A 14,534-nucleotide genomic window follows, 5' to 3' on the forward strand; every position below is an offset into this window, starting at 1 on the left:
GGGTGGGATGGGGGGGCGGGGGCGGTGGGAGGGTGGCTTTTGCTTTCGAAAGCTCTTAGATGACATAGTTGGTGTTGGGCTGCCACCTGGTGGACAAAGCTGATGTCTGTCTCTGTGAGCCACAAAATGTCTCTGAGGGTTTGAGGACATTTCTAGATTATAATTATAGACTATAATTACAATTATAGATTCTAGAGGTGCAGAACTGGAGAGACAGGAGGATGGAGCTGTAAAGGTCTTCAGATTTGCTCTGTATAGGCAATGTCAGAAATGGTTCTCTTGCCCTAAAACTCAAAAGAAACATGAACACTCACTTGTCCTAGTGCCGGGACTCAAACCCAGGAGCTCGCTGTGTCTTCCCCTGAACTACATTTAGCTACCACCGAGTACCGCAGACATGATCATAAGCACCTCTTTATTCCTTTGAACGTTTGGCTTCAGTGGGACGTTGTCTCCATTCAGTTCCATTCCCTTAATTTACCCAAGACAGGATCTGCATCAACCAGGCTGTGTCCTGGGCATCTTAAAGATCCTATGAAATTACATCGGAGAGCAGTCAGTGAGCATGCCTTGTGTCTGTGTGCTTATGCAATCTCTGCGGGGCACCCCTTTCTCATGCCTCTGTGTGTGCTTATTATTTCTGATATGTGGGTTGGTATGTTATGTCTCACACAATTTGCCGGCATCTTGGATAAAAATAAGAGCTACTTACTGGTAGGTATTGGCATGCCCAACACTTTGAGAAGTTAGTGGTCCCTTGTTTCTGTCTCTAGGGGGCTGTTGGAGGGGCCGGCGCTAGCACACGAGGAAAGGAGCACTTGGTGGGGGAGGTGCCTTGCAGGGTTGTGTCTGAGTTGACTGTGAAGGAAACTGAGCTGACTAAAAGGGACAGGTGTCCAGCACCTCGCCTCTGGTTCCTCTCTACCATTCTCCAGTGATGGAACACACAGCACCGACCCTGCTGTCCTCAGCGGTCCTCACTGTGCTGCAGCGCTCATACTATGGCCTGTCCCAGCATCTTCTTCATTTCTCAGGCTGAGTAGACCTTCATCCATTGCATGGCCTGTGCCTGTCTCATCTCATTTACCCACTCATCCACCAGTGGACAGTTCTCCGGGTTTGAGAACACTGGTATACAAACGTGAACCTAGGCCCTTGCTTTCAGCTTCTTGAGAATATCTCAAAACAGGATTGCAGTGTTTCAGAAACACTGAAGTTATATGAGGATTATGTTACCAGAAAAGCGTGTGACTTAGGGATGGTGTAGCTGAGTGTTTGTGGAAGAACAGATATGCTAAGCTCTGTCTGGGGCCCATTCTTAAGTACCAAGTCCCTCCTGTTTTCACACACAGGTTCAAAAACCTTAAAACCACAGTCTCCAACTACACTGTAATAGGAATGGCTAGGAGCCTGGGGCCCGTTCTTCAGGGCCTGCACATTGATATTGAGTAGTTTTAGGTGTGGTTCTCATGAACTTGTCTCAGTCTGTGAAGAGACACCATGATCATGGCCACCTTATAAAAGAAATCATAAACTAAGGGGCTCACTTACAGCTTCAGAGGTCGTCATGGTGGGAACATGACAACAGCAGGCATGCATGCGCTAAGAAGTAGCTGAGAACTGTACATCCGTATCCTTGGATAGGAGGCAGGGGTGGGGCAAGGAGTGAGAGAAGGGATCGGAGAGAGCGGGCCACAAAGTGGGGTCAGCTGGATGGTGCCATCTTTTGTGTCCTTTCCCTGGAAACCACGGAAATGCAATTCTGATTATCTTGCAGTTTGTCAGGGAGCTACTGGTGACGTGGATGGGGCACAGCTCATTTTTAAAGAAGTCCAGAAGCTGTTCAAAAGGAAAAACAACCAGATTGAACAGTTCTCCGTGAAAAAGGTATGTATGCCAGAGCCCGTGAGCCCTGCACAGGGTGTATAACGGACGGGCAGAATTAGCGGCTCCCTGGCTAAGCTTTCTGCCCTGCTAAGTGGCCAACCTGTGGCCTTCTGCTCTGAGGAGAAAGGCTGGACATAACTACAGCAGGGTTGTTTTTGCTTTTTAATGAGATAGCCTGGACACTGAGAGCTGATGAGCCCTCCTGGAGGGAGGAAGCGTCTATCTGAAGTGAGGTCACTTTGGAAGAAGTTGGTGGAAGCCAGGAGAGGAGGATGGTCTTGCTTTCCATGATGGTGACAGCGTCACACTCGGATGTAATAAAGACCAAAAGTGGTGTTGCATTTATCAGTAGAAATCTCAGGACTCTGGAGGGGGAGTATCCCAGTTTTCTTGACTGTTTCTGACGCTAAGATACAGCCAAGTGACCTTGAGTGACCCTGAGTGGACCTTGAGTGACCTCAGGTGATGGTCTCACTTCTCATAGCTTTGTTTTTCCTTAATTTTTTGTTTTATAAATTTTCTTTTACTCCAAAGGGTTTTAAAAGTTTAATTAGCTTTTATTAGATAAATCATAAAATTTATTCCAACATAAAATAGATGATAGAGGCTGCACAGACAGCTTGGCTCTTAGAGTGCGTACACTACTGGTTCCTAGAACCCCTGTCAACCTGGCACAACGGCCTGTATCTCCAGCCCCGGAGAGTACAGTGCCATCCTCTGGCTGCAACAGGGACCTACCAGTCTGCCCAAGTGGGTACATGCACATTCATATATTCTCTCTCTCTCTCTCTCTCTCTCTCTCTCTCTCTCTCTCTCTCTCTCTCCTCTCTCTCTCATGCACATGCACACAGTAAAATCAAAAGATAAATCTTTAAAATAAATAGATTACAAAGCTGAGAATGTGGCTTGATACTGGGACATTTTGCCCAGCATATGAAAGGCCCTGAGTTTGGTTCTCCTGTACCAAAAAATAAATAAGTGCATAAATAAAATTATATTATAGAGTGCAGCTGAGAGCCCCAGAGCTAAGTAGATGAAAGTCCATGGGACATGATGGAAATGTGTGCCGAGTCAGCGCCCGGCTGTGATGTGTGCTTTGAGTCAGTGCCCGGCTGTGGTGTGTGCTCTGAGTCTGCGCCCGGCTGTGATATGTGCTCTGAGTGTGCGCCCGGCTGTGATGTGTGCTCAGAGTTAGTGCCCGGCTGTGATATGTGCTCGGAGTCAGCGCCTGGCTGTGGTGTGTGCTCAGAGTCAGTGCCCGGCTGTGATATGTGCTCGGAGTCAGCGCCCGGCTGTGGTGTGTGCTCTGAGTCAGCGCCTGGCTTGCAGAACTTCATGGATTTGAGCCAGAGTGCATCATTTTCAGCTGTGCATTCTCAGAACTCAGACACCCAAGACTTGGCTGAACTATGGATATGAGCTACAACCATAAATATACTTTAAAAATAAAACTGTGGACCATTTGTAATGTGGAGTGGCTTTGTAAGGGAGAGCTGTTCACACCGACCCTGCACTGTAATGTGTAAGGAGGGCTGTTCACACTGACCCTGCACTGTGATGTGTAAGGAAAGCTGTTCACACTGATCCTGCACTGTGATGTGTAAGGAGGGCTGTTCACACTGACCCTGCACTGTGATGTGTAAGGAGGGCTGTTCACACTGACCCTGCACTGCAATGTGTCTCCAAAGTGCAGCTTGTCATTTGGGCTTACTTTGAAGATCAGGGCTAATACTCCAGGAATCCCTTGCAGGCTGAGCGATTTCGGAAGCAAGCCCCAACCAGGGCGCTGTGTGTGCTGGCCTCCATTGAAGTGCTGTACTTGTGGAAAGCCCTTCCCAACTGTTCCTTCCCCAACCTGCAGAGGATGAGTCAAGGTAAGCATGCCCGTGCAGTCAAACAACCCATCAGGACCGCTTCCCCGGTCCCTCTGCCTGGGAGAGCACACATCTGTCATGATGTGGTAGATGGTGTGCCATTGGCGACAGGAGTAGGATGCATTGGCATAGACTTCAAGAACAGGCTGAGCTACATGAGACCCACCGACTTGCTACAACTGGCACCATTTTCCTGCTTTTGTCTTTTGAGAGGGGTCTCATGTATTTCTGTGCCTGTCTGTAGTGAGGAAGCAGGCTCACATTAGGAGTGACTCCTCTGACCCTAGGAGCTAACCTCAGCACCATGGGTCTGAGAAGCAGATGGCACTGAGTATCCTCCACGCAGCCGTAGCTTGCTGGATGGCGCTGAGTATCCTCCATGCAGCCGTAGCTTTCTGGGAGTTTGCAAAGGCTTACATTACACAGTTGCAAGTACAGCAACAGGATAAAAGCGGGGCATGAGCCTATTACCCAACTCCTAGGATCACAGACTTAAGGCCAGTCCTGGCTATGCAGAGAGACCCTGTAGAGATTTACAGTGGACAAGCTCTAGAAATAGATGGTAAGCTATTACAGAAAGTTCTTGAGATTTCATACAGCCACACCTGACTAAATATGAGATTATTCTTTGAATCACAGGTATTTTTTAGATAAGACTTTATTTGTAGGTGTTTCTCCCACTTTCTCTTCCTCTCTCTTTCTCTTTCTCTCTGTGTATGTTTGTATATGTGTGTGTGCACACACGTGTGCATATGTGCTTAGAGACTAGGAGATGCACTTGTCTGTTAACACCTGTTTTCATCCCCAGGTGCTGGGGTTTCCAACAGCTGCCACCATGTGCAGCTTGCCTTTTTAATGTGGGTTCTGGGGACCAAACAATGGGCTCTTACCCTTTAACTAAATGACCTTTCTTCCCAAGTCAGCTTTTGTTTATTTTTCAAACAAACAATCATCTCTGTTCTTCCTACCCCCTCCGTGCCCCCCCCCAGCCAGGGTTTCTCTGTATAGCCCCCCTGGCTATCCTGGAACTCACTCTGTAAACCAGGCTGGCCTTGAACGCAGAAATCCCCCTGCCTCTGCCTCCCAAGTGCTAGGATTAAAGGCGTGTGCCACCACTGCCCAGCTCATCTCTCCTCTTAATGGTCAGATGTGTTGTTTTGAGTCTTCCTTGGTGCCTACTGCAGCACAATATATAACTACAGCCAAAGTGTCTATTGCATGGCTTTGGAGTTGGTATAATGCAGGTTTTTATATTAATAGAATTTTTGAAAAGGTTTGAGGTTCACACCAGAATTGGTCACAAAGTGTAGAACACCCCTGTATACACACACACACATGCACACACGCACACACATACACATACAAACACACACATGCGCACACACGCACACGCGCGCACAGACCTCCTCCTTCACATCCTCTGACCCCCCTCACACATCCTGCAACACTGTGACGTATTTGCTGGCACAGATGAAGTATCATTATACAGCATAGCCACCAAAGCCTCCATGCGTGGAGTGTGGGCTCCCGCTGCTCATCCTGGTGTTTGAGTGAGCGTCTCTCACATAGCACCTTACAGAACAGTTCCATCATTGCCCTAAGCTTCCCTCCCCACCTCCCTCGTCCTTCTCTCTCCAACTCTGGTAACTACTGACACTTTCCTGTCTGCACGATTTTGTCTTTTCCAGAACATCATGTAGTTGCAAGTCTGTGCTCTTCAGACTAAGCTTCCTTCTCCTAGTGAAAGGTGGAGTCTGGGGTTCTTTAAGGGTTGACAGTTTTGCTGAGGAGACGACTTACTCATGGGAGTGCATGAGGACAGAGTTTCACCTTCAGAAAAAAAGAAAAGCTGAAGTGGTGCATGCTCTCCCCTCCCCCCACCGCAGTGCTGGGGATGCGGAAACACTGGCCAGTGCCAGGACACTGAGACCCTGTCATGGAAAACAAGGAAAGCAGTACCTGCAGAATGCCCTCCACACATGTGCACCCTCACACACCTGTACACACATGTGCCCACACACATGTGTACCTTCACACACTTGGGCACCTGTACACGTGTACACCCATACAAACAGTGCACCCTCACACACCTGTACACACATATGCCCACACACATGTGTACCTTCACACACTTGGGCACCTGTACACGTGTACACCCACACAAACAACAATGCATCCTCACACACCTGTACACTTGGGCACCTGCACACACATGCACCCACACACTTGTGCATCTCACACATGTACACCCTCATGCAGGTGCAGCTGCACACATGGGTACCTTCACACACATGCACCTGCACACACATGCACCCACACACTTGTGCATCTGTACACTTGTGCACTTCACACACATGCACCTGCACACTTGTGCATTTGTACACGTGTGCACTGCACCCATGTGAACACACACAGAGAAAGGTTGGTGCTTTTGCCTTTCTTTGATTAAGGAGAGTCACTAGCAGATGAGCAAGGAACAGCTTCTGGATTTGGGGGGCAGAAAGTGTGAACTGAACAGAGAAACTGCTGCTGACCTTGGTGACCCTGGGTCTTAAGTGGGTGCCTTCCTTTCCTTTCACGCCCCTTCTCTTCAAGCTTGCCATGAAGTGGACGATTCCTCTGTCGTTGGATTGAAGCACTTGCTCCTTGGCGCCATACACAAATGTCTAGGAAACTCACAAGATGCTGTGCAGGTAAACATGCTGCCATGGCTATGTGGTAGAACAAACTGAGTCCGGAGTCTTAGGAGGACATGGCGGTTCATGTGGTTTTCCTAGTGTAACTATAGTCTTGGGATGCTCCTTTCTGTGAGGCCTGCTGTTTATCAAGGACAAGTGTCAGCTAGGGAGGGGAGGAAAACGAGCATGCTGGCCGTTTAAGGGAGCAGTGAGCCCTCACAAACAGGGACAGATGCATGGGGTGATGGGCATGTTAGGGTAGCTTTTATTTGCTAAGTTAACTTTCTTCTCTATGACAACGATGCCTGCCCAGGGCTGGAGGAGAGGTTGAAAGTTTTTGCCTTAGGCCTTCAAGTGAGGGAGCCATCCCACCTTGTGGGAGAGCACCTTCTAAGGGAGGGGTTTGTTTGTTTTGTTTTGTTTTGTTTTGGTTTGGTTTTTGTCTGGCCCAGCTTCAGGCTGTGGTGAGGTAGAGAGTCATGAAGGGGAAGGCATGGAAAGTTCCCTCAGGAAGCCAATGATAAACTAGGAACAGGATATTCCCTCCACAGATAAGCCCCAGCCACCGACTTCCTGTCAGTGGCTTCACCTCCTGAAGTCCCACTGGGCTGTGAATTCATCAGCTGATGGAGCTGAGTATCACAGAGCATCCTGATGAGCCAGTCCCTCCTCACTCAGCCGAGCTGAGACTAGACTTCAGCAATGAGCCTTTGGGGCTAATTTTAGACCCAAGCAGCCAGTGTGTATGGAAGAGAGAGAGCATCAGGCTTTCCCACTGTAGTGGAAGAAGGATTTTTATTTTTTTTTTGTTTGTTTGTTTGTTTTTGTTGGTTGATTGATTTCTTTGTTTTTGTTTGTTTTTTGGTTTTGTTGTTTCTAACTAAGGTTTTATTCACTGTTGTTTTGGTGCTAGGAATTTAACTCAGGGTTTGACTCATGTTAGATGTGTTTTTTACCACTGAGCTATATACCTCCAGGCCAGCTAGTTAAAAACAACAACAACAAAACAAAATAAAACAAAAAAAAACCCAAGTTACCAAATAAAATGATAAAATAGGTGATATTACTTTGCCTACCTTTTGTTTCATGTATAATATAGGAGACTTGGCCTTTAAATCATAGACTATTAGTGTACTCATGTTGAATTTGAAATTAATCTTTGTGAATTATCTTAGTTGTTACATGACTCTAAGAAGCTATTATAGATTGCATTCTTGGGTAGTAGGAAGATATGTGTTAAGTGGTGGACTTTGGCCTGGATAATGTTTTGCACCTTAAAATGGGGATATTTCTAGTTCTTTAGCACATAGAGTTTCTTCACACCTGTTAATGTTGGCATATTGGAACGAGTTAGCTTGCCAGCATGTTTGTGTTTTGGAGGAATCTCCCCCGCAGCTGTGAAAGGCTTCTAAGCTGCAGGTAGAGATGCAGAGACAGGCAGGAATGTACACCGTTTACAGGCAGGAGTGCAACTGGGGGCAGCACACTGAAAGAATGAAGTCCGTTTCAGACGGGCATCAGGTTTTCTCTTGCTCACAGGTCCTGGTTCATTTGTGTTTAGATGACATGACACAGAAATGAAGTTATCTAGGGTGGGGGATCCTTGGGATCTGATGGAAGGAAGTGGAAGGGGGTGGGGCATGGGGCATGTGTTCAAAGTACACCATGTACTTGCATGGTGATGGCCTTATTATGAACCTAGCACAAGGAAACATTTACAAGTGGGAAGGAATAAAGATCAATAGAGAAGAGAAGATCTGATCTATAAAAAGAGCAATCCTCCTGAGGCTTGTGATGAGCCTTACACCAAAGGAGATGAACGCTTCCAAGTAACATGCTGTGACTCTCAGTTCTTCCAGCGAGCTGCTAAAGATGAACTGTGTCGTCAGAATAACTCTTACGTCCAGCCATATGCGTGCTACGAGCTTGGCTGTCTCCTGCTAGACAGAGCAGAGGTAAGAGTCGTGTGCTTGGCAGTCCTCAGCAGAGTGTACACAGGGCAGCATGAAATACCTTTAACCTAAACAGAGTCCTTTTGCTTGTCTTGGTCTCCTGGGTGAGTCCAGGATGCTGACACCTCTTTTTAAAGAGGCAACAGTGGCCACATTGAAATCTTAATTGCAGATGAGACTTTCCATATCTTTAAGCTTCCTTTGTGGGAGGAAAATTATTGTCTTTTCAGAATGGTGTGCTGGGGTGTAGTGGCTTGAGATGAGAGCTGTGCCGTGCTGCCATGGATTTTAATGTGTGCCACCTGTCAAGTTACCAGAGCCAGACTACTTCCTAATCTACATAAAGGGATAAAACAAACAAACGTAGCTTGACAATTTCCTGAGGATCGTAGTGAGGATGTGGTTCCTTTAAAATGATTACAACACCACACGTGCATGTGTAATTTGCCAGCTCCTGTATATCTTTCTGGTGCTGGGGAGATGGCAGGCACTGGACAACTTGCCTCCCGAGTGAGAGGACCTGAGTTGGAATCCCTAGAGTTGTGTAAACACCACATGTGATAGCACGTGTCTACAGCTGTGGTGGCAGGAGAGGGGAGGCTGAGTCCAGGGACTCCAAGTCAAAGGCCACCCAGAGAAACTGTTTCCAACAATGGATGGACGGACAGACACCTGAGGACACTCCAGGATATCCCTCTGACCTCTACATGCTGTATAAGAATCCCCTCAAATGTACACACACACACACACACACACACACACACACACACACACACAGATGTGTAAATTAGCACAATGGGCAGGGAAATGTTTTTAGTTATAGTAAGGTTTCACTAGGGCCTGAAAACGACTCAAATTCTCTAAGAAAGAAATATAAACATCACACATTTGGATTGGAACTTGAAGCTTTACATTATTTATCCTAAGGGTAGTATGGCCTTCACTGATAGACATGCAGGCATTGCTGGTAAGACAGTGTGTTGTTCTTATGTTCACAGACTGTAGGAAGAGGCAGAACTCTACTCCTTCAGGCAAAGGTAAAACCCTAACCCACTGCCTTCTCATGACCATCCTTACCCTACTCACTGGACACCCGGGGATGAATTCGGGAACGTTTGCGAATGTCGTTCCACGTGTTTGTAATTCTGGAGGGAGGCGGTGGCTAAGCAAGTTAGTGAGTACATGGTTTTGAAATGGCATCTCCAGGATATGCACATGTATGTCTGATACCCTCAAAGGCCAGAAGAAAGTGTCAGATGCCTGGAACTTAGTTAAGGATGGCTGTAAGGTGCTTTATGGGTGTTGGGAATCAAACCTAGGTCCTCTGGAAGAGAAACCAAGTTTCTAACTGCTGAGCTATCTCTCCAGCCCCTCCTATGGTTTTAAAGAATTTTCCAACAGTAGCTTGCTTTGAGCTCAATTTAAGACTAGTATTTCAAGAATAACATGAGGAAATTTTTCCAAAGAGAATTTGTAATCCTACCTTATTCTCTTAAGAGGTGGGATTACAGTTTTAAACACCCTGTCTGAGTGTTGGGGAGGAAGAATGTCAACTGGATGTGAAGCTCCCGTAGGAGGTAGGGAATTATTCTATGGGTGTAGAATGCAGTATGTGTGATCCTGTGGCACCTTGGGGACAAGCCAAGCTAACAGCCCACAATCATCTTTATCCATCCTTTCAGGAGGATTTTTCTGGCTACGACTTTGAAAACAGATTGCACGTCCGCATCCACGCTGCTCTGGCCTCCCTAAGGGAACTCGTCCCTCAGTGATAAACTCCGAGTGGCCCCTCCGTCCCCTCCACCCAGAGTCAGCACTATGAAAGCTGAGGAGAAAACTCTCTTGAAGATCAGCTTTTCTTCTGGAGACCACCTGTGCCAGGGTTGGGTTTCCTGGTGTCACTGACATCCTAAAGAGTCCTCTTTTAAACATGTAGCTATGGAGTAATAAAGATGTCCATAAAGAGAACAGTAACTGACCTGGGAGAGGGTTAAGTGACCTTGTTCAAACATTTTAGTTTTGTGATTTATTATTTTTAAATAAAATCAAACTAAATATTTACCCTGTGATCTTGTAGGAGTGCCTACATTAAACATAGATCAGAGTGGGCTCAGTGAAAGCTGTACCCAAAAAATTAGAAACAGCATGCCTCTTGTGTTTAAATAAAAGCTAAAGAGGTTTCTAGTGTTCTACTTTATACTGGAAATATTCCTATAATAACTATGGCACAAACATTTTTGGCTGGGTGTGGTAGCACATGTCTTTAGTCTTAGCACACAGGAGGCAGAGGCAAGCAGGATCTCTGGAAAAAAATTCTTATCCTTTTTTTATGTACAGTGAGGCTCAGGTACAGCAGTGGCAGCTGATGTACTCCAGTTGCTCACATTTCATGTGGCAATGACTAGAACGCAGACCTCAGGACCATGAACCTAATACTATTTTTATATAAAACATGTAAATAACCCAGAACTCCATGCTTAATGTATAGAGATCAAATGCTATGCAGCTTAAGTTTCATCATCAACAATAGTCATCCCCAGGGGCTGGGAGGTCAATAAAGGGCTTGCCACACAAGCACAGGACCCATCTGTGTCCCTGTCCCCAGTACCCATATAAAAGCAAAAAGCAGCTCGGCGTGCCCCAGCACAGATGTAATCCTAGTGCTTGGGGCTCAGAGGCAGGAGGCTCCATCCCTTGAACTCCTCCTCTCCCTGAGTTCACTGGCAAGCTAATCTCCCTGAAACTGTGAGCTGCAGGTTTAGTGAGAGACCCTGCCTCAGAACAGTAAGGTAGAGTGACTGAGGAAGACCCAACCCTGATCCCCAGCCTCTACATGAATACACACATGCACTCCTACACACATTCATGCCTAGATTGTCTGCAAAAGTTCTCAAAATGGAGACAGCAAAACCGGAGCAGAGAAGATAAGTCTACAAGCGTGTCCGTGCTGCCAGTCCTGTCAGAAAGCCAAATCTACAGTCGGCCAGACAGCACCTATATTCTAGTTCTGCTGTGAAAAGTACCTGCTGATCAGCTTTTAACAACCCTTTAAAATAGAAGTTAGGCTTGGGTCAAGTGACCCTTTCACAGTGGACACACAAAAGATATCCTGTATATCAGATATTTATATTATGATTCATTACAGAGAAAAATTACAGCTATGAAGTAGCAACAAAATAAGTTTTTGGTTGGGATCAGCATAACATGAACAGTAGTATTAAGTGGCCGCAGCATTAGGAAGGGTGAGAGACACCGCTCTTGACAGACGTCTCACGAAGGCTGTAGTTCCATGAGTGGTTTGTACCTGATACTTTTTGATGCTGAAGCATCAGCAGGGCTGTGTGTTGCCAGAATTTCGACATTCCCTCTCACCTCAGGTCGTTGACTATTAAAGAGAACTCACTATTACGGTTTATCCCTTCATTTGCTGGGTTTTACTGGTGGTTGGGTGTTCTTTGTGCTCAGTGCTACACAGCTGTGGTTTTGAATAAACACTTTGACCACTTTTAAGAATCCTTGCCATGATTTGGCTGTCATCTTTAGGTTTCTACATTTTCACTGAACTTTTATTTAGAGTGTAATTCATTTGCGTATCCTACTGTCTGAACCACAAACTTGTGTGGTATCAGTGTTTTAATACTTAGGAACAAATCAGCTAGAATATTGTCACACTTTATCTTTAATTTGCTATGAAAGGACGAGTGTCCTGCTTTGGGGTCAAAGGTTGAGGTGTCCTTCAGTGCTGGAGTCCTTACACAGGGTCCTGGGTTCTGCAAGCCCTATACATTTTAATCTTGTTTTAGGAAAGTGTTATCCTTAATTGAAGTTCCTCCTCGATAACACTGTCTGCACCATCAGCATCTGACCCTTCACCCTGTGCCAGCCATTTTCAATTAGACTATTGCTGAAGTATTCACACTGACTTCCTGATGTGGATTGCGTATGGAGTTAAGATAATATAAGACAGAAGATGACAACCCTGCGTTCTGTGGCTGAGTACATCCGAGAAGCTCAGGGGGCTCTGAAAAATACTGGAAGCCTCGTTACTAGAGAGAAGACTATCATCAATGTTAACCTGTGGCTGCTACCACTGTATTCTCTTCTTGCTTCTATCAGGATCACAGAACCTTCTGAGTCTTGAAGGTTTTGTTTGTTTTTTGTTTTGTTTTGTTTTGTTTTTTCGAGACAGGGTTTCTCTGTGTATCCTTGGCTGTCCTGGAACTCACTCTATAGACCAGGCTGGCCTTGAACTCAGAAATTCGCCTGCCTCTGCCTCCCAAGTGCTGGGATTAAAGGTGTGTGCCACCACCGCCCGGCTTTGAAGGTTTTACTTTAGCTTTTCTTGTTTGAATTTTTAGTTCAAAACCTTTTAAGCTATTATTCCATATTCAAAGGTTGCATAAACTCTCATACTTTCAAATTAAATTATTTATAGATTAAGATTGTTCAGATTTCTGCCGCTGAGATTTCCAGCTTCAGATTGCTCTATGCCACAGGCTCCGCAGTAGGCTCTTCCAGTCTGTAAATGTCAAGTATATTTTGTATTGGGTTGTGCCTTTGATGAGAATATTTTATGTATGCTAAACACAGTTGTATAATTTGGCAGACTTGAAGTCATATGATGACAAAGTAACATACTTTTCTGGCTGGTTTTATCTTTATGATATTAGGTATCTTTATTTTTTTTAATTTAAATTTAGTCACTTTACCACCCAATATCAGCCCTTCCTCTCCTCCCAGTACCCCCTTACACAAGTCCTCCTCCATCCCACCTGCCTCTTCTCTTCTGATGGGGAAGCCCCCCTCTGTGCGTTGCCCACCCCCTCCTCCGGGGTTTATTTTAACTCATGGTAGATAAGTTTTCTGGGTAAAGAATTATAACTTTCAGATGCCACAGGAGTATAGAATATTGTCATAGATTTAGAAACCAATTCATTACTTAGTTTGCACTTTCTATTTCTGCCCACTAAAATTCAACAGCAAAGCCTGAGTTTTAACACACACATGCATGCACACATATACACACACATATGCTGTGTAAACCTTTGTAGTTGATTTCCTTCTTAAATCACAGTAGCAAACACTCAAAATGTGGCCTTTTCTCTGTGAAGACATACTTGTGCCAATGTGTCTTGCAGTCTTGCTCACTTGGGTGGGGGTAAAACAGCTCTTGCCACAAAAACAGTAGGAAGGTTTATTTGGAACCAAATATGAGTGACTATGTCCAGATTACATGTAATTACTTATGCCACCATAGAAGTAGTTACAGGAACTTTTATAGTTAGAACACAGAGAGCAATTACAAATCGATGCATTTGCCAGATACTTTGGTGGGGATATCAGGTAAGTATGCCACAGACTGGTGGAGTCTACGTTTCAGATGCTGATAGCATGGTTAACATCTGTTAGAATACTCCATGGCTGCTTTAATACATTCCACGTTTTACCCTACACCCAAAAGGATGTAAGTCACATAGAGGAGGGCAACAAAGAGCTAGTAAGGCGACTAAAGATAGCCTAAGATAGTTTTGGCCTTTGATTTGCAGTGCACTTCTCCAGTTATGAAGTTCTAATCCGTGAGTCTGTCTGCAGAATCTTCAGCACAGACCTCTCTGGGGAACTCCAGCCCACAAAGGAAAAGGAGTCTAGATCACTGCAAGGAAAGGTGGCAGAAGCTAGGGCTAGGAGATGCAGAGAGAGAAGGAAAGACAATGGAAACAACAGGGTGGGGAGCTGGTTCAGAGCAGATGCAGCAAGACCTTGTGCAAGCTAGAGAGAATACCCAGAAGTACAGCGCATCATGGTGAGCCCAGAAAGTCCTGGTTGGCTTGGGTGCTTGTTCCTAATTAGGGAGAAAAAAAGCTGCCACTCTCTACAGGCAAGCTTCTCAAGTGGGACAGCCCTGGGCTGTACCTAATTCCTGTTCTTTGCAAACACTCAAGAAGGTACATACAAAGGAGTTGCGGGGGGGGGGGTGCGGAGGGGGAAGAGGGAGGAGGCAGCTATGTCAAGATTGCCAGCTACAAACGTTGTTTTTCTTCCCTACACACCAGTGTTTGCTTTTGTTCCTTAAGACAGGCTGACTGGAATTCATCATGTCCTCCTGCCTTCTGAGGTGCTGAGGACTGAGTCCAGAGCCTCAG

General features: G+C 45.8%; 1 protein-coding gene across 3 annotated transcripts in view; it reads left to right on the forward strand.

Moving 5' to 3' along the window:
* Positions 1 to 10,458, forward strand: part of Ttc39c (tetratricopeptide repeat domain 39C) — a 122,330-nt gene extending 111,872 nt beyond the window's left edge. For all 3 annotated transcript variants that reach the window (XM_031365007.1, XM_031365006.1, XM_031365008.1), the window contains 6 exons: positions 1,778 to 1,887; positions 3,638 to 3,761; positions 6,357 to 6,454; positions 8,290 to 8,394; positions 9,390 to 9,428; positions 10,074 to 10,458. In XM_031365007.1, coding sequence (XP_031220867.1) covers positions 1,778 to 1,887; positions 3,638 to 3,761; positions 6,357 to 6,454; positions 8,290 to 8,394; positions 9,390 to 9,428; positions 10,074 to 10,163 — 566 coding nt within the window. In that variant the 3' untranslated portion in view covers positions 10,164 to 10,458. The remainder of the gene's footprint in view (positions 1 to 1,777; positions 1,888 to 3,637; positions 3,762 to 6,356; positions 6,455 to 8,289; positions 8,395 to 9,389; positions 9,429 to 10,073) is intronic.
* Positions 10,459 to 14,534: the final 4,076 nt, after the last annotated feature.

Source organism: Mastomys coucha, unplaced genomic scaffold (genome assembly GCF_008632895.1).
Source record: "Mastomys coucha isolate ucsf_1 unplaced genomic scaffold, UCSF_Mcou_1 pScaffold13, whole genome shotgun sequence".
NCBI classification, from domain to species: Eukaryota; Metazoa; Chordata; class Mammalia; order Rodentia; family Muridae; genus Mastomys; species Mastomys coucha.